At 39.0% G+C, this 21,350-nt stretch overlaps 1 protein-coding gene across 1 annotated transcript in view; it reads left to right on the forward strand.

The window, feature by feature from the left end:
* ssbp2a (single stranded DNA binding protein 2a) overlaps window positions 1–21,350 on the forward strand; it is a 52,699-nt gene that overhangs the window by 24,745 nt on the left and 6,604 nt on the right. Inside the window, exons 3-5 of the mRNA XM_061037994.1 lie at window positions 2,824–2,885; window positions 3,240–3,324; window positions 18,864–18,953. Of these exons, the coding sequence (XP_060893977.1) occupies window positions 2,824–2,885; window positions 3,240–3,324; window positions 18,864–18,953 (237 nt within the window). The remainder of the gene's footprint in view (window positions 1–2,823; window positions 2,886–3,239; window positions 3,325–18,863; window positions 18,954–21,350) is intronic.

Consider the following 21,350-nt stretch of genomic DNA (forward strand, 5'->3'; position numbering starts at 1 on the left):
TTATCATTCAGATCTGTTTAGAGCAAATCCTCGGTGAGTGCAAGAAACAAGAGCCCTGAAAGACAAATAGAGAGAAGAAAGATAAATATTATGTCGTAATGTGTAACTGAAATATGTTTTAAGCAAAAAAATACATGAGGAGGAAAAGTCACAACAACAATGACATGGTTAAAATGAAGCTTAAAGACCCTCTAAAGTCCCTGTTGACACAAATGCACATTATATGTTTTACTATGTACTTAAGGGTTCATGAATTTGAATAGTTAGCATCTCAAAGTTTTAGAAACTAGTTTCAATCCAGAACCAAAAAATGCATTCAAGGTTCTGTAATATTTGGTATTGGAATTAGTTATAGCCATGTATTTATTATGAAATAGTACACGATACACAAGAAAAAGATCAAAGGAACACTGTTGTGGGAATAAAAAAATCATTTTTTTAAACTATAGGTTATGAACCTTTATTTTCAATCAACACTTGGCTAGTTAATAAGACTCCGTTTTGATATGCATTTGTACTTTTTCAAGCCAAATTTCCAGACACTTAAGGGTAGAGCTTTCCCAAATCTCAGTCCTCTGATTAAGAAAAGCAACCTCTGCAACACACAGCCTACATCTGTCAGTAATCATGCTAAAAGCATCTGACTGTAGCATGCTGAAGGTAAATGAATGAACGTCCTGGGAATGCAGAACACAAGAAGACAGGATATGCGGGCACAGCCAATGTTATTTTCTTCTACGCTTTCCAGATGCAGGGGGGATAAAAAAAAGTGTCCTGACCTGAACTGCGTGCAATCATGTTTGGACTGAGCTAAAGCCAATTAGATGTGAGAAATGAGGGATGTCAAGCCCATTCTGCTTCTTTTGTACCATGTGCACAATTATGGGGGAGAAAATCCTTCTTTGTCGTGGCGTATACGGGAACTGTTGGCTGCCTTTAATGTTTCAAGCTAACTGATGTCTTCTCCAGAACTGCTAACTTAGACTGCAACCATGTGGGATAAACAAAGAAAGGCAGTTCCTGACCCCCCTGAAAACAACTTCAAAGTGAGACATTCTTTCTAAAAGTCAGTGCGTCTGATCTGCAGCTGAGGTCAGGACGGTCTGAAAGTACAGTGATACAGTTGTTCCTGTTATTTTAGAGCGTGTTCTTTATGATAGTAAAGCAGGTACAACAACCTTTATGTTTAAAACATAGTAACTTCATAGAGATTGAAATAGAAAACAGATGATTGTGAGGTCACTTAAGAGAAGGAAGACTAAACAGTGACATCACATCTGATAGAAGAAGTTTCACTGGTAGTGTGTTAGATCTGCAAAGGGAGTTTTTCTACTCCTCAGTTGACATCATTCACAAACATTGACTGTCCATTGTGTGAGTGACGTCAATAAAATGAGTCACTCACCTTAACAGAGGCGCTAAGGTGTTTACTACTTAAACTGCAGTGTTAGATTATGTCCCCAATCCTCCTCACCTCCTCCTTAAAACAGTTCACCCTTTGCATCACCTCTGCGCTTTTTTTTACTGCTACATCGTTAAATCTTTCTGTTTTCACACAGCTGGTTTACCATTCAAACTTCATATTCCTTCAAATAAATGAGCCTCTGATTTTGAACAGTCCGTAAGTAACCAGGTTTCTCAGAAAAACCTGGTAGTGCACATATTCTGAGAGCATCGCTGTAGAAATGTTGTTATTGGAATGACTTGTGCAGCAGCTCTGTAACCACTACTACCCCTTACTTTAGTGTGAAACCAGTGTAGAGATACCGTTGCGTAATCAGACACATTTTCAAATTCAAAACTGGGAACTACTGGTTCATTTTTGACCGCATCCTATCCATATGGCATCTTGAGTCCACGTTTACCATGACCTGATAAAACAACCAACGGATATCGTTTGTACTTAAAGTTGGAGTACATCAAGTTAGTTTAATACCGAGGAAATAGCTGATCCAGAATCATTTACATCAGCTAGAGCCGGTTTGTTTGTACGTTTTTGCTGTTTTTAATTTTTGTGTGTTTTTTGTCTGTGTCAGATATTTTGTTTTATTTTTCAAAAGATTCCACTGCTTATAAGCTTATACAGCACAAGAGCAAGACATATGGTTCATTTGTATTTCATAAGTAGCCTATATAGTGTGTTTTAATTTTGTAAGAGAAATGTTTGAAAAGTTGGGTTGAGGCTGCCTATAGGTGTACATTTCAAAGAATTGAAGAGAGAAGGACAGCTTCACATATGTTTACCCTATTATCCAGCAAAAAATTTAATTTGGGATGGGCCTTTACTGTAATCTAAATACTTGAGTACTCACATAACCTTATGAAAAAAGTACTCCAGTGCAGATGATTTGGTAGAAGACAAGACTTCTGTGTTTTTTACAAAGGTTTGATTGGCCTCCTCAGGCATGAACTGTACAGATTTTGAACATCCGACTCAGCACATCTCCGACTCAGTACACACACACACACACACACACACACACACACACACACACACACACACACACACACACACACACAAACACGTTTGGGCCCGCACTTGTAAAAAGACAAGCTTTCCGGCACACATATACTCACTTATCCACTTATGAATCCATGTATGAGAGTCATAACATAATTACATAATGGCATGTGCTGTAAGAGTTCCCTTGCATCCTCTCAAACCTTGTAAAGCCTTTGAATCAAATGTCAGACATGTTTTTATTCTTAATAGGTTTCTGAAGCATCCTCTCTCTCTCTCTCTCTCTCTCTCTCTCTCTCTCTCTCTCTCTCTCTCTCTCTCTCTCTCTCTCTCTCTGTGTCTGTTTGTCTGTCTGTGTGCAGATCCGATGGGAGAAGAACATCACATTAGGAGAACCTCCGGGGTTCCTCCACTCATGGTGGTGGTGAGTGTTTTTGTGTCTAATGAGTCAAGTCAAATCCCTCCTCATGCTGTTTTCTTAACTCCATCGTTGATAGTATTAAATAAAATCATAATAATCCCTCCTTCTCTTGGGTTTTCATTTCCTCTCATTAATTGTCTTCTTCAGGTTCCTAGTTGCAAATTTTACTACACTCAACTAAAGTCATCTGATGATTCAAATTCAAATGATGATTATAAAACCCTTCAGATTGCCTCTACTGTAGCCATATTGCCCTGCATCTTATACCGTATGAACGACTGAGATTTATCTCTTAGCTTTAATGTTTCTATTCTTTTGCCATTCTTGTCTCTGACTGTTACTCTTTTTGTGTTGTAGTGTTTTCTGGGACCTGTACTGTGCGGCTCCAGAGAGAAGAGACACATGTGAACACTCGAGTGAGGCCAAGGCCTTCCATGACTATGTGAGTCTGCACCCATGTAGCCCCTTTTCTCGTTCTGGCCCTACAGCTTGCTCGGATTATTACAAGAATATACACATAAAGATGCTGTATATATGGAAACACACATTTTTCAGTGAACAACCAAGTTTGGCCGCTGCTTGAGTCTAAGGGAGCCGACTGCCTGCTACATAACATGCTCTGTCCTTTGCCTTGACTGACTTTGTGATAATAAGAAGCTGCATGAAATGAGTTGCTCTTTGGAATATTAAAACAGACTTTTTTTGGATGTAGATTCTGACGATTCCTGATGCTGACATGAAATAAGTATTACCTGAAAATGTGAACAAGTCATTGTGAAAAGAAGCAGGAAGAAACAGCATTTCCTTCACACTTTCATGGATTTATCTGTCTGCACATATTGCTAAATCTTTCCGAATGTTAGATTGCTAAAATCCCGCACCAGGACAAACTATTTCTCATCAAGGCAGTCCAGGTATCAACTTAGTGGTATGAGCTACTTGAGTTCTACCAGCAGCACACACACACACACAGATCCTCGTAAAGTATCGTGAGCGCATTTCACTCACAAGCACACATGGGCAGGGAGACACTGGCCCATGTGCTGGAAACTTTGTTTATTGCTGTGTTTTCTTAGTGTGGCTTCACTTCACTGCTGTTATTCCCACACATAGATGCATGGGTTTGTTCAGTCATGCACCATCCAGTAACAGGAATACAGTGAGCGGTGCCAAAGAGAAGTTTTAGATTAGCTGGTGACGAAGAGAGAGGAGGTGCAGCTCTCTTCCCAAGAAGTTGAAAGTTGGTGGAGGAAGAGGGGTGGGTTTCTCTCCTCTTTATGTTGTTGTTTTCCCTCTGTAGCCTGAGTCTGACTCATCACATTTGGCTGTTCTGTGGTTTATTGAGATGTATTGTTGGAGGAGCACAGGTCAGGGGTTTCTGCCTACCCCAGCAGGATTGTACCCCCCCCCCCCCCCTCTCTCTCACTCTATCTTTGTGGTTCTTTCCCTCTTTCACTTCAGGCCTGTAATCTTGCAGAACTAGAGGCATCTCCCTTCCCTTTTATCTTCTCGCAGTATAGGTGTATGTGCTTGTGTAAATGTGTGCGCATACGCAGGTGATGCTGCTGATGCTGGCAATGATGATCAGAATGATGAATAGGCATTCCCAAGGACGAGGCGGCTATGTGATGATGTCATCCTGGCTCTGAGGAAGGGAGCTGGAGGGCAACACGACCTCAGCCCGGGGGAACGGACAGAGAGGAGAGGAGAGGAGAGGGCTGGAGAAAAACAGATAGTGGAGAATAGAAATAGATTGAGCTAAGTAGCTTTTAAAAGGCAAACACTTCTGTTTTTAATTGATTTATTCATTTCACATTCCTGTTAAACACCAAAACAACACCAAGCTTAAACTAGATGTATGGGGCTTAAGATGACACAACCTTGCTGTTTTTCCGATCAGAATAACTCCTATCATTCATGTATCTAAACATCATTAGCTGAGGCCACTAGCAACGTATTCTAACATTTCCTGCAGGGTGGTAATCAGAGAATTATAATTAGACCAACTGTAATTAGACCAAGGTCACTTTCAATCAACTGTTCCACCGCTGCATCGCTCCTCAGATCCAATCAGAGCTACTACCTAGGTGTCTGCGGCTCAATTAAAACGAAAAAAGGAGACGACTGCAGAGGCTGTCTTTGGAAAAAGTATCACGCCTTAAATTGTCGCCAGTGTCTCGCTTTCAGTCTCCTGACTTTGGGTTGATGGAGATTTTAATCAGACATTTTTTGATGATAATTATTTTCAGATAGCTAATTACTGAGTGAAGTCCTAATTAATGCCGGGGAGATGTGTTCTCAGTACATCATCGTTGGGTCCTTCTCCTTTGATAATTGATGCGATTGTGACAAGGCTTTTGACTTGATTTGTACTATTATCCGAGTTTGAGCCACCTATTAATGATAAAAGTGGCTTTTAGTAAAACTGATTTAAAGAACAAGCTTCTTTACATTGTCTTTAACGTGCAGAATAGTGCACATGGTTCTGTACTCTGTTTGTGGATCATATCAGCAGATATGTATGTCTGTAGGATGATCTTCTCAGACATTATTAGTGTTAACTAATATTAAATGGGAAGGAAAGAAAATAAATATGATAAACAAAGAGTAGATTTACAATGTTATTGATTTCCGTCCTTAAACCAGGCTGTTCAGGCATCAGAATGGTTTACAGCTTCCATTTGTCAAAGACAGTGAATTTATAAGAACTAGTTATTTTTGCATTCTTTCCAGGAAATGGCTTTATTAGAGACAATTGTCAACTGATTTGACTTTGTCATCTTTGAAGAAAATGACACCAATCCGCCAGGGTCACTGAAGGCTCTTCCTGTAGCATGCCTCATCGGAGCACAGAAAACATGAACACAAATGTATTTATACAGCTATATTGCAATGTCTCATGACAAATAAAATGTGAGAATAGAGTACTTTACTCACTGTTTGAATTCAACTCTGCTTTTAAAACAAAGTGAGGACCCTCTATTAGATCCAATGAGGTGACATTAACTTAACCATTGAAAAAGGAACTCTTTATGGATCAAACACTAAATAAAAACAGCGACAAGGAACACTAAAAATCCTGAAGGAAATCTGCAACAGGCAACAAGACATGACAGGTACACAAAAGACAATACAGACATACAGGAAAATCCACAGCTCAAGTGAAAAACAGGTAATTCAACCACACTGAGCCAGAGGCTGAAACAGTTCAACTGTTTGATGTCATAAGGTAGATATTACTTTTGACTCGTCAAATGAGCTGTCTATGAGGTTTTTTAAATTCTCCTGCCAGGGCGCTCTCATTCAAAACAATGACAAAAAATAAGGCTCGCATAGAATCTTGGGATTGATTCTCTCTGCTACTCCACCCCCATCCCCCATTAAAACAAACTCTGAGTTGACCGCTGTTAAGATGAACGAGCAAAACAGACCTGAGGAAGAGAATATGTTTGCTGACGAGCTAATGTATCCAAGTATATTTTACATGACGTTTTGATTCAGCAGCACATACTTTACAGCAACAGTGCGGCAGATTTCAGTAGCAGTTCCCACCTCCTTCTGTAGCAGCATGGACACAACATCCAGTGTTTCCTTGTCAACGATAAAAATGTTGTGCTTTAAGGAAATGAAGGATTTCTCTGGCTTTTACTACTGTTGAAAATATTTGAGGTAATGTAATTTCTCAACAAGAAAAACATATTAAACATACATATTGTATCTTTGAAGTGAAATAATAAATTCAAAGATGCAGCTGTGTTAAACTTCCCTGTGACTATAGGGAGACACTGCAGGGAGGCGTATCTATGTTGCAACAAAAGGGGCAAAAAAAGCAAGCGATTAGTCCCGTTAAAAATTGTATGCATTCATTTCAGAGCTTAATTAATCACGATTAACTAGTTAATACTGACAGCCCTGATATATAGTGATCTAATGTTTTGAGCTGAAGTCTGTTGGCAATAAATTGCTTAATTTTTGTGTCAGCAAACAAACCATTCATGTGATTTTCCACGAAATATGAGCAAATTAAAAGAGAACAAGAAATAATCGAGGCGGCATGAAATTGCTCATAAGACCTGTAAAAAGAATATTGCGCCTGAATGCTGCATTTATTTCTCCACATCATGACATTTAGAGTGTTTACAAATGTTTGCTTGCCTGAAAAAACGGTTAATTTTATTAAAGTTCAAATGTTTGCAGAGTAATTGTAATCATTTGACAAACATGTTGTAATTTCCATCTGTGGTTTTCTCAGAGGCTCATGAAGAGACAGTGTAGACGGAAAAGACGCAGACTGGTGGCAAAAGAGCTGACGAGTAAGAAAAAAAAAAAGAGTTTGAGAAGTATGGGAGAGCGAATGAAAAACTCCGCTGTCGAATATATCTCACTCCTGATTTCATGACATTATCAGCCACCAGCAGTTGTATGTTGTGCTGTGCAGTCTCTAGATAAAGATGTGCTTGTTAACTGAAGTCAGTTGTGGTTGAACAGTTACTCCTCCTGGGCGTGTAATAGTTTTTATGTGAAAATAGAGTAATGAGTAATGAGTAATGTAAATAAGGAATTGCTGCAAAGTGAAATGTCAGTTCGTTTTGACCACAAATGATCCCACGGTTGGACTTTTAGCGCTACTGCTAGTTTTGGTGTTAGCATTTAATGAATTTAAATAAATAAAAGCGTGAAGAAGAACACGCTCAGGTCAGAGTAACTAGAAGAAGTAAAAGCAGACAAATATTAGGAGACAAGGCCAGCTGAGTGTGAAGCCTGACACGTGACAGGCAAGGATGAGCATGACTATGAATTGAAAGAACTAAATGCAGAGAGACAGACAAAGCAGCCGAGGAGTTGTTTCTACCTATTTAAGTATTCCACCAAATGCCAAAAATGCCAAACACTTTGTCTAATTATTTCCAAAATGAAATAATTTTTCATTTTAAGTCTTATAATTATATATTTTTTTATACAAATTCAAACTTGCCAGTTTATTAGCCAAATTGTTTTATTCCAATTGTTTTCCATTTTTAGCTGCTTAGTTGTAGTCTCTCTAGTCACTCCTGATACCAGTGTGTACCAGGTATGTACTTTAAATTGATCTTATTTACAGAAGGACCAATGTCCCTTGTAGACTTGAGCTTCGATGAGCAGTATTTTTTTTTTTTTTTTAAATGTGGTTCTTAAAATGTCAGTATAAACTCAAAATCAGTTGACATTCATGCTTTTCTCAGCCACAACAGAAATATCAGTGGACTTCTTCAAATGTGTTTTTTTTTTTTTTTATCTTCCCATCAACCAAAATATGAAGTTTATGTAAAGCTGTAAATGATAGCAAGTTGAGAAGATGTGCTTTACTTGTATTACTCAGTCTAATTCTTTTAATTCTCTCAAGAACCCCTTAAGACTCCTTAATGACTCCCAACAACATTTCACAACTTGTCAAATGTGGAAGTTGGTTACATTCCAGTAACAACTTGTGTCATGTATACCCTGCTGGCTGCCTGCACAAGGCTGAATATCAGATGGATGAAAAAGGCAGCGGGCCGTAGACACGAAATGTGCAGCAGATAGGCAGCAGTGTTACGGGCAAGTATATAAAGCAAGGCCAGCCTGCTATCATTGTGTGGCATCGCTGTGGGAGATAGCAGGCTCACAGCAGCTAGAAAGGGAAGAAGAGATCAAGAGGCAGTGCCAAGAGCAACCCCCTTTGATAGAAACGCTCCGTCTCAAGCTGCTAGGTTCTACATTTATCCTCTCTCACTCATGCATGGAAATGAATTCACACCGCTCAATTTAACCGCAGTGCACACATTGTGTCTCCATTGTACAGCTTAAGGATACACACATTTGTAAATATGTAATGACACACAGGACCACTTTATTTATTTACATCCTGAGACACTCTGACTGTTTGATTACTGCTCCTTTTCTTGGTTGTCACATATTTTTCTGTGTAAGCACACTGATGGCATTCAGAACAAAGTACGACTTTTATGTGTGATTCTGATCTAAAGAAATGCAAGCCTATACATCTTGTTCTGCGCTTTATGTTTGGATGAAGGACGGCAAGGTGCCCTCAGAGTTCACTGTAAACAGCTGTCTGCAATGAGGAATGTGCAATAATGTGTGCTGTTACAGCAGACAGAAAGACACTCTTGCACATACCTGACCATGACCATGTTTTTCTAGGTCTTCTTTGCAAAGCCTTGTTTTACTAGTTAAACGTCTTTATCCTGATTCATTATTCTGTTAGTACAAATGTTCTGCAATCTTAATAACACAGTAACACACGGTACTTTGCAGAAGTGGCAATAAAAGATGTTCTAATGTTGAAATGTATAATCAGTTGTGTTAAATTAATCTCTATGACTGCAAGGATGGCTACATAAGTCAACCTTTTCTGGCCATGAAACATATTGAGCACTCTTGCTTCCCAATGTACCACGAACAGGCCAGGACGTCCACTCTGCACACACGATCATGTAATTAAAACATGTCTTAACAAGTGGTCATTATTTTAAAATGACTGCTGCTTTTTACATAAAATATCCCTGCTCAGAGACACTCTTTGTACTACTGACGAACAAAATCCTCTCCTTTCTTCAGTTCATCATTAACTAAAACTTTTCAGACTTTCAGTCTGAACTGAAAAAACGTGGTTTATTTTTGCAAATTGCTGAAATCAAGACCAGCTGTATTAAACCTTTTGATGATAATTTGACCTCGTTCTGGAAGTAATTATGAAATGATCATTTGCTGTTTCCTAGATCTATTTTGTTTGCTTATTTTCTATGGGTTTTTCATCCTTGGAACATCGCTGTAAATGATCAGGAAACAAGACAGAAAGCGTTCTAAGCTGCATTGCATTTATTTAGAATAGCAGCTGCAAATGCAGTCTGCTTTGAAAAACTAAAACAAGGCAAAACCTTGTTTTTTCTACTCGATTTTAACATATTACACCAGGAGAACATCTTGAAACAGAAACCAATTCAGTTTGAATTGTGTCTGTAGCCTGTTTGTTGTTGTGTACTTCTTTGTGCATGCATATGAAGACACAGAGAACAACAGAGAGGACGGAGACAACCTAGAAAAAGAGGCTCAGTTGACTCTAAGCATTATGGGTAACAAGCTGATTTAGTTGAGAACCAATGGGGGCTGGGGGACCCCCATCTGTTTCCAGGGAAACAGAGCCCTTTCTCTGTTCTCTGTCTCTCTCCCTACTTCTCTTTTCTATCTATACATGTCTCTCTCTGTCTCTCTCTCTCTCGTTCTCTCTCTCTGAAACGCTCCCATGTTTCGCCTTGGCAGTGTTGAGGAGGAGGGCAATGTGGAGGTGACTCACTGTAGCATCATTGCCATGGCGATGGAGAATGAGGCGAGTGTTGAGGGAGAAAGGAAGAATGGGAATTTCTAAAGGTTGAGTAGAGATAGTTGTCACGATCTCCATAAATGTTGGACAATCTTTAAGTAAAACATGGGAATTTCCAATATTTCCACTCCCACGTGTCTCCCCCACTGCCAACACTTCTTCATCCTTTCTAATTCACATCAGAATTTTTCAATTTTTTCTTCTTTTTTTCTGTCGCTTCTCTCACTCTTCTGCATTCCTCTTTGTCTTTTGTCCTCTTCCCTCCTCTGTGGCTGGCCTTCTCTGGTCTCAGAGGAGTATGTTTTTCCACTGGTGGGTTCTGCTGAGTCATGTCACCTGCATGTTTGGACATGCCGCCTGGATTGTTAATGTGATGTTGACATATGTAGTGGACAGGGGTAAAGACAAGGATATGAGGAGAGGTTAACTCAGGGCAAGGAAAGACAAGAAAGTGGGAACATGATCAAACATAGCCGTGTTTATTATTTTTTTTAATCTTTTTTATTATGAATCAATAATAATTTTATCTAATTATTATTGATTATGAAAAGTTGCGCAAATATGCTAGGGCAAAGAAAGTAGGACAGGAGAAATTTGCAGTGCGTCTGTAACAGTATAAGAGAAGGGATTTGGTGTTTTCTTCTGAGCTTTCATTTATGCATCTCAGCAAGCTTCAAGAATATACTGTATCTGTTGAAATCTCACCTGAGTCTCAGTTCATTAATTTTTTTTGAAGCTTTTATTCCCAAGAGACTGGGATTGGGACATTGGATTACTGCAAAGTTTACACAAGAGCAACCTCACAAATTGTAAATATGAAAGGGATTAAAGTGAATGATCCAGAGATTGAGCTGTAGACTTTGCGACAGAACTTCAGAAGCAGAGGAGGAGGACAAAGCAAGAAAGCTGACATGATCAGACCAGTACGTTATCTTTTTGACCCCAACTAACCCTTTGAGGTTTTTTTTCTTTCTTGTTTTTTTTTTCATGCCGTTGTAGACACCCATATCCTTATCTCCCGCCTCTTCTGTCTGTCCCTCTAGCATAACAACTACTGCAAGATGAGGCACAGTATGTGAAAAGTGACTTCGTGTAGGTTCTTCCTGCAGCTTGCATTGATGAGTCAGTGTACAACAATTCTACCAATTATGTTTTACATAAACTAGTCCATGTTTGCGGTTGCAAATTTTCAACACATAATTACTCAATTGTTTAACTACTTGAGTTGCCATGGCTACCTGGCCATTATTTGCATTTAATTTTAAAATAATTAAACTCGAACTAAACATGTTCTAGAAAGTCATTGATGTTTTAAAAAGAAAGATAAATCCAACTTTAAAAATATCTTAACATTTCATGCTTTAATGTAAAAATTTAGCAAACACTAACAATGTCAATAATGCATGCAGTGGTCGTGTCTTCAACGGCTGAGTAAGCAAAAATATTATTTTACATTTTTTAATACAAAAAGAACAAGAACAACAAAGTACGCTTAAGGAACTTAAGAAAGTCAGAGTCCTGGTGACATGGGCCTTATTCTGCTTCTACACAGCAAAGATTCTTAATGGTCAAAAAGAGTGCCCTGGTGTACTGTTTAAAGACCCCGATGGATTCAGTGGTCAACATCACAAAACCTTTGGATTTAAGCTGACTCAATATTTTGTCTTTGCATTGATCCACCAGATACAACCCACCATGACAGTCTTCTCTTAATGTCAAGATGTTTCCTCTCCTCTGTGTTCAGTCCATCTTCCTTATTGCCCTCAGAGTCTTTAAACCGAGTGAGATAGTGGTGCGAGGTGTGTCTTCTCAGCAACAAAGTGGCTATCATTTTCACTTCTGTTTGTGTATCTGACAGGGAATCGCCTTGCAACCCCATCAAGCTCTGTACAGCTTCTGAGATGTTTACAGGGGTCGATAATGACATCAGTGATAAAAGAAATATGGCAAGTGCGCCCCCCCATCCCCCATCACTGTCAACCCCTTTGCAGATGATAACACCTGACCTGTAATCATCGGGAGAGACTAGGTACACTGGCATTGTGCTGCCACTCTTGGTAATCACCTGTAATGCTACACTCCAGAGCAGGGTAATGGTGGGAACTTTCTGTTGTTGAATGCGGGGACAATCATTTTTGTTACTTTGACCTTCATTTATATCTGTTCTAATAACAACACAGTATACACATCTTTTTTTGAAACCCTAAAATTGATAGTTTTTAACGAATATTACTCAAAAAATTGTAAACAGTTCTTTCGGGGACTATTTTCAGCCGAGGATGGATACACATTTTGATACTATATAGGGTATAAATTGCTGTGTAATGCCAGGTTACAAAGTCTGTGAAATAACTCAATAATTAAAGACTTTTGTGACGTATGGTGTCTGACATATGTTCAAATTATTTTTCGTCAATCACTTTTTTCGGCACTTTTGTAAAGCACTTTAAACTGCAATTGAATTTGTCTGAGAGGTGCTATATAAATAAAGTTTGATTGATTGAATTTGATTTTGGTCAAGAAAGGGGGCTTTGAGTACCATAGGGCGATTTTAAGCCTGTCTGCCTTGAAATTGAAAAACAAGTTTGGCTCAGGATTGGACAGCGGAGCATGTTGATCTGTCGCTGGTCGCCACGGGAGACTGTGAATAATACATGGTTAAAAAGCAGAGCACACCCATTCTCATCCCTGCACTGCTGAACACACTTCTGCTTCTCTCTATCCCCATCTCTCTTTCTTTAATTCATCCTGACTGTGGATGTTCAGTTAAAATATCCAGTTAGTTATTCTAGTTGCACTTTGACAATGATTGACAGGCTACACATTCATGTGCTTTCATAAACACTTGTTTTTATTGTTTTTTCACTCTCACAATTTAATATGCATGCCTGAAAGTCGTTTTTTTGTGCCACTGAATCTGTGTTTGTGTGTGTGTGTGTGTATGTGTGTGTTTTGCAGAGTTGTAGCATCTCTTCTTTCCATTTCCCCCTTCCCTTGTTCAGGAAGTGGACTAATGGCATTTGAGAGGATGGAGGGAGTGGGAAAGAGGGAGAGGGAGGAATGACAGAGTTCCTTCCTGTGTGGTTTGTCATTTTGTAGATCCTGTTTTATAGTGTGTGGCCTTGAGACTCAGTGGTATCCCCCCACCCCAAAACTCTCCATAGGAAGCATACAATATGAGAGGATATTTTATTCTTACCCTCTCCTTCTGTCATCTTTCACTGACACTCCCAAATATGTGTTTAAACCCAATAGTACACTTTCACAATTCAACTGTTTGACTGAAAAGAAATTAGCAACTTTTAAGATAATCAATTAACCATTTTCAGTTTGGTTCCAGCTTCTTGTGGTTCATGTGGTTCTTCTTTAGTTTATGTGTAAACTGGCTATCTTTTGGTTTTTTTACGGTTTAGTGTAAAGAGCAGTTTGGCAACAATTTACAGCGTCAGCAGTTAATAGATTTAAAGAGAAAATATGACGGTGAATCTAATCTCTAGTTGCAGCTCTGTTAAATAAGAACCCAACGTCTCATTTTGGTTTAGATAAGGCATAAAAGGACACGGATAATGTTCAGAGAAACACGTCAAAGCAGGTGCAATTTCTTGATCAGTCCTTTAGGGGGCTTAGTCCTTACAGAGACTGTGTCAATAGTACCTTTCAAGTGTTCTCATTTAACCGAGAAAAAAAAAGACATATTTCCCTTCAAATTAGGTTTGTATTAAGAAGAATATTACTAAGGAACATGTGTATTACAGAACAACATGTTTTTGTTCCCTAAAGCATTTAAGTTTCCATTTGAGTTTTCTGCTCAATCAGTAAAACATAATTTATATGGCGTTGTTTGGGGAGTATTTAATCTGTGCCCATTGTGGATGAACATCTCACCCAGTGTGTCTCTTTAGGTGTTTAAATGTGTGGACGACAAAGAATGAAGGCTGCTTACGCAACACTGGCATTTGTTGACAACCAGAAAAACAAAGCATATCACCAGAGCTGTCCTTTGATACTACTTCCTGACGAGTGGTAGAATCATGTTGATATAAGCTGCTATATGATTTTTAAAAAACCTGATATGTGTGAGAAGTTGTGTGTGCCTGTGAGACACCGTGAGGTGGAGAAAGCAGACAACGGTGCAGGTAGAGTAGAGACAGAGAGACAGAGAGAGAGAGAGAGAGAGACAGCCTTTTGAGATTCTACTCACGAACCTCTGAGTGTCTCTCGGTCTCTGAAGTATTGAATGAAAATGACTCTCCACCTTCACAAACACACACACACACACACACACACACACACACACACACACACACACACACACACACACACACACACACACACACAAAGCATGCATGCATTAAGCGCACACATTAATGAGGAGCACAATGGGTAAACATATAAGGATGCAGGAGTTTGAAAGTTATCTCATTAAGCCCTTTAGTCAGATGGGATTAGTGTACTGTGAATGTAGTAGGGAGAGTGTCTGATTAGGTTGTAAAGAAGGAAACACTTGTGTAATTGAAACACATTTCCAGTTTTTTTTTTGCATTTTATTCAGGTAAGCACATGTTTGGATCACTTTTGCATAATTCTTCATTGATATTTACATTTTTTTACCATAATAATTTAACTATCTCTTTAGCAATTATTGCAGTCATGTCAACAAAACGATGCTTGATAAGACAACTAAAAGTGCTCCTATATCAGTAACATGCACCATTATAGAAGGAGAAATTTGAGCTTTGCATTACTTTCATGCTTTAATTTGTATGTTTTTTAATAATGTGGGATATATTGGGGATGCTTTACCTGACGTTAAACACAATTTTTGCTTTTCACACTCCCAAAAAAAGGTCTTTTGCTTATCTAGTTTTTAAAATCCTTTACGTTTGTCATACAGCTACTGATGGTATTTACCCCTCTTTTTGGACGTGTTGTCTCTTTGCAGGGCATTGTTTGTTAGTGTAGTTCAGTTGTTGTTCACTGTATTTGACATCTTGTTGTGTATGTCTGGTGTACTGTATCGCTCTACCGGAGGCTGTAGGTTTGAATAATTTATACAACAAATGAGTTGGCCAGGAGATGCAGGTGTTCATCTGAGGACATGTGGGGTTTGTTCTACTGCCTCAGGTTTCATCACAAACACTTCTTGGTTATAACCCCAGTAACGGCAAATCCCAGGGTCATTATATACAACAAGATACAAAGAGTAAACATTTACCAATGTGATGAAGCATGAAATCAAAAGGTTAATGGGGTTACTGTATGGATAGACTAGTTCAGAAAGTTAAAGGGAAAACTTTGATTAGATATGCAGAGGAGAGTTGAGCTATTATGAAGCAAGCAGTCCGATGTATGTTTTAGGGTTAATCTGGATATTACAATGGGTCTCACTAATTGTCAGCAAATTGAATCAGTAATAAACCCATTAGGTCTATTAAAATGAACATCATCAGTGCCACTTGCCTCGGTTTAATCTCAATCAAAAATGCACAAAGGCTAACTACACAAAAAGGCAAACAGCAGAGTCTATGATACAATCAGCTCAATGTCTTATTGGTCCCCTCACTCAGCCTTGTCGAAAAGTGTAAACACTGATGTGTGAGTGTAAATGACGGTCACATTAACAGTGTGTAACAATCTCTGTTTATTTGATGTTCACAAAGGCTAAGTGCTGGAATGTGTTCGAGCTTGGCAGTGAATCATTGAGTCTAATTCAGAGTCATTTACAGAAGTGTAAGTGGACGACATTAATTTGCTGGTCACTACGCTGTTGAGCTAATTGCTTTGCGTTGATGTGGTCACATTACAAGAGGTGAAGATGTGCAATCTCAGTGTCAGCACAATTATTAACAGCCACGGGAAACTGCAAAGATTGTGAATGGATGAGGTTAAAGTCTTAGCATGTCAGTACCTTTGATTTAACTTTAATCTACAACCATCAGAGCAATTACAAGTTGTTCAAATGCAAAATCATTAAGTGTTGCTAAGATACAGATACATGGTTTTGTCAAGTAAAAAAAATCTTTATTGACCGTTGGCCAACTATACTATACTATATGAACACTCATTTTGTGATTATACAGTATACCAATCAGTCCAATTAGACAGACTTGAATGGTTCTTCATTACTTCATTAATGCTAGAGACAGTTTTCAGTCCGTTAACTATCTGAAGTTCAAAATGTAAAAGTCACCTGAAACATATTTCACACACACACACACACACACGCACACGCAGACGCACACACACATAAAGACTAACAGCCAAATTATCTTTTATTTTGTACTGATGACCAACAGATTCCAATATTTCTGCAATGAGATAGCATAAACTGATATGGTAGTCCAACCAGTTTTACACTTATTGGATTTCATTCGACTCAATCATAAACTGTTGCACTGATACTAGCTTTGATGATTTTTTGTTTTGTTTTAGTGCTACTCAATTTCATTTATTTGTTTATATGGCAGCAACATTTTCTGTTGATTAACAAAAATACACTTAGTAGTGTCGAATATCCAAAATCATAGTTTACATGAAGGCAAACCATAAATCAGATTGCTAGCATTATGTGTTTACTACTTTTTATGTCGAAGAATTACATACAATATAGAAACAGCAGTCACTTGAATGAGTAGTGTGACATTTTTAAGAACAATGATGATTCTTTTTCTCGCTGAGAGTGTAATGGGAACATTATGACCCTCACATGTTGAGAAGTAAAGAGGGAACTGGTGGGTAGGTTTTGACAGGGACATGCTTGTTGTCCTCCCTGTTTCAAAGCCAAGCTTGCAGATTGTGGGTGTCGCTTCAGGAGTTCAGGTTTTGTAATAGTTTTATATCATGCTGCAGGAATTTACAACAAACTGGTAAAAAGACCTGCAGGTCCTCTTCTTGAGAGGGTTTGTATATTCTTGTCAGTGCAAATCGTCAAGTTATGAGTTAATCTGTTAGTTAAAGAGACTACAGTACTATAGAAGAAAGTGTTTTACCAGTGTTGTTTTCCATAGAGGCATGGTCGTGCAGGTTTTGAGGTTGTTTGTTTTGCTGTATTTGGAAAATGCTGCTTTGTCAGCAGGTCAGGTAGATCTTTGTTCCTCCCCCAGTTCTACTTTTTCTTCACAAACAAACATAAAGTGCACTCACACTCAATTCCACATACAGGCACGCACACTCACGCACGCTCTCACGTGTACGCTCATAATCTCTACTTTGTCCTCTTTTCTCCCTCTCTGCCTCTCTTTCTCTAAGTGCGAAGGCAAACTCAGCAGACCTCCAGGCTGCCAGGGAGGGAAGGCATTCTGGGTAATCCAGGGTGTGAGAAGGCTGAGGGAAAGAAAGGAAAATAGATGTACAAAGTTACAACACACACTTGATGCTGTGCATGATGTTGTACACTGAGACAAACACACACAAACAAATAAACTAATACCAGTCTCTCACCACTGAAGCATGGAGATACAGTATCCATCTGCGTCCATCTGTACATTCGTCTGCAGGGACAGAAACAGGCTCTGTTTGCAGCTGAATAAGGACTTAAAAGGCTGCACGGCATCCTGTTCCCAGTAGCTGAACAGTAACGGCTGGGAGATATGAAGGAGAAGGAGGGTGGATGAGGGAATAGTGAGCGTGCTGGTGGAGTAGAGGAGGATGCAGTGGTGTCGTCAGTCTGCTTTTATCTCAGCTCTGATTAAACCTTGTTCCTGTCTGACCTAAAAAGTCAGCTGCCGGAAACTTCAGAGACTGTGGGTGAATTTCACTGGAGCTCTTTTGCACCCAGCCGATGCCTTCAGAGAGGGAGAGCAAGCGAGAGGGGAGATCAGAGAGAAAGAACAGAGTGGGCAGATACTGGGAAAAAAAAATAAAAAATCCACACAGGCGTGCTGGCTTTATGTGCTCACTGTTCACACATTATCATATATATGGATGTACACTCTCCCACACTGCGTGTCGTGTGCTCTAATGAGGATGAGGAAGAGGCCGGTGTTGGGTGGTAGCCATGGGTTGGTTAGTAGCACAATGCCACAGGATGCAGACAAAGGCTGTGCTGAAATGTGCCAGCACCGCCTGTCTGGGACAAACACAACAAAAACACGAGGCATAAAAATAAACCTGGGCCAGCATGGAAGGGCATCTGCAGAAACAGGAAATACCCCACGCAGGGAGAGACAGCAAGTGAGACATGAGGGAAGGGAATACTGCGGCTGCAAATTTTTGTTTTGTTTATAGGAGCGCTGTAATGGATGATCAGAAGAGGTGCTGCACTGACTGTCATTTTAAATATAGCAGGATTGCAACATAAAACCCATCAAATTGTTGAATTAATCCAGCAGTTTAATATTTAAACAGACTAAGCTGTCGAGTTAATGCAGTGCTGTGCAATGTACAACATTTACTTCTTAAAAGTCTTGTGAAAAAATAGAGCAATGAATTGTGCAATAATGTTAAAACTGTGGTAATAGACATCAGTTGTTATTTGTGTAAAGAGTTTGAATGTACTTACTGTAGCTCTGTCACTTTCAAGCAAAGACATTTTAAGTATCAGCTGGCTTCTCTGTGTTGTGACTTGTGAGTCTTACTTACACTACTTACACGAGATGTTTATGTGTGTCTACATCTTTCAGAGTGCAGCAGCAGCTCCAAGCCCCGTCCTTGGGAACCTTCCCCCAGGAGAGGGCATGCCTGTGGGACCAGTTCCTCCTGGATTCTTTCAGGTATATTGCCGGGACATAAGGGGGAATAGGGGTGCTGAGGTTGCAGGAGCACCCCCTAAGATCTTGCACAATTCAAACCATCAACTTGTGAAAATGTTTAAACCTCGTGTTTACCCTGTTTTATACGATATGAAGATGTAGAATACCAAAATGTGTGATTGCTTTCATTTGTCCTTGCGCACACATGCAGGTGTTTCAAGGTTGAGAGATTTGAATATAATTCATTACATGATCATCGTGTCAGTCAGAGCAGCATAATTACATGTCACCCTAGATTTTGGAGTTTTAGTTGATTATTTTTCAATGACTTCAGAACAACTTCTGAGAGTGAGAGAGAGTGCATAGGAATCAGTGATAGTGAGGCAGTGTGCCATTGGGCACACAGGTGAAGGATAAAAAAGATATACTTCTATTGATCATGTACCTCAGTTTACCAGTGACGTGTGCGAACAACACTGCAGACTACTGTCTCTGTTTACAGACTGATGCTGTCCAAACAGCTCCATCGTGTGTTGAGTGCAAATATGTCTGTTTCCATTTGTCACCCTCACTTCTCTGTTTATGTTGAACTATAAACTGGTCATTGTAACTTTTTTTGAGGTAATTTTGTTGTCAGTTGAAGTGCAAAATATTATATTATATTATATGATGTTTTGAGTTTCTGTTAATATTCTAAGTATTAATAATCCTGAACATTCAAATAATTCATAAAATGTGAATTCACACAGGACAAAGTGTGATGGAATATTATTGACTGAACAAACACAGACACAGAAAGTGCAAAATCTTTAAGGCCACATACATACACATATTTGATATGTGACGTACAAACTACGTGTAAGTAGTGAAAATAACAAAAAGACAAGATATGAAATGTTGGAACTGAGAAATTTCATTGATGTAATGTTTAATGCTGGGAAAATGGTTCTAAAAAGTTTGGTCAGGGTCATGTTAACCACTCTGTTGCATCACTTCTTCTTTGAACAACACTTTGTGTGACTTAGTCCTGTCCGTTTGAAAGGGAATTGTTTTCACCATTCTTGCTTCATCCAGCTATTCGACCGTTCATGGTTGTCTTTCTCTTATTTTACTTCATAATGCTCCAATGATTTTCAATAAGTGGACACTACAGGAAGGCCAGTTTATCACCCAGACTTTTCAAGTCTTTTGAAATTCCTCACTTTCAACATTTGATAAGATGTCTTAGTGCTATTTTCAATCAAACATTGGGGTTTCAATGTTTTGCAAATCAACACATTCTCCTTTTATTCATATTTTACACAGCATACCAGCTTATTAGGCATTGAGTTTATAAATTACAAGTATTTCATGATGAACATCCTTTAAGAACTTATTTACCTTGACTTTTACAGTCTATATCAGCACACAGGACATGTTATGCACAATATTCTGTAGAGGGGCGCTGCACCACTGTTTGTTTGTCACTACAAGGAGACAGAAGAAATAAATCCTTTGCAAGTAAAGAGTACCACATGCACCCCCCCCCCCCCCCCCCCCCCCCCCCCCCATCTTCTTCATCAGAATGTCCTGCCAGATGTTTAGCGATTACCTGTCATTATCAGTCAAACTCGGATGCCTACATCTGACACACAAATCAATATTGTTCATAGGCATTTATCGGCTCGGCTTTCAAAAAACTCCTCGTCTGGACAGCCTTTGCCATCTCCCTCTGAAGAAAATGTTCTCTTTGAAGCTCTTGACACAATCTATCTGCTGCAATAACTACCAGATGCACAGTCTTCATTCAGGTTCCATAAAATGATCAGAGTTAGTATCACATAATGAATACTATGTTATGATTATCAGGGTCTTATTGGCAAAAAAGAAGATCACAGGCAAGATATCAATAAAGAAATCCACACCTAGCTTTCGATATAAGTCATTTATGTATTGAATCTTTTCTTTAAGACACTCATATTGTACCCCTATCTGTTCATGCATGAATGAAAACAAGTTTTGAATTATTATAGTACTTGTATAAATTGCGAAGTACTGCAGATGTTTTCCTTTGCTGAACCTTCACACGGTTGAGAGAAAAGAAGGCAGTACTTGAACAAAAGTGCTTGATCTAAAGAACGGTAATATTGCTCTCTAGTGGAGAGTTATTGCATTGCTTCCCCCAAAGCTGCAGACTTCATTTCTGACCACAGCAGCATTGCTACTGTGTGTGGTGAGGACAAGTAAGAACCCACTAACAGCTGCAAAAGAGCTTCTCAAACATGCTGCCAAACTGCACACACTTACATGACATCACTATTAGCAAACCTCATTTTATTATTCTCTAATTGTTTTGAAGCAATCTCATGTAATAAAAAAAAAGTGATCTGCTTCCCAGCTCTTTGTCATGAAGCTGTTGGTAATGGAAAGCAGTAGTTC

Source organism: Labrus mixtus, chromosome 5 (assembly GCF_963584025.1).
Source record: "Labrus mixtus chromosome 5, fLabMix1.1, whole genome shotgun sequence".
Lineage (NCBI taxonomy): Eukaryota > Metazoa > Chordata > Actinopteri > Labriformes > Labridae > Labrus > Labrus mixtus.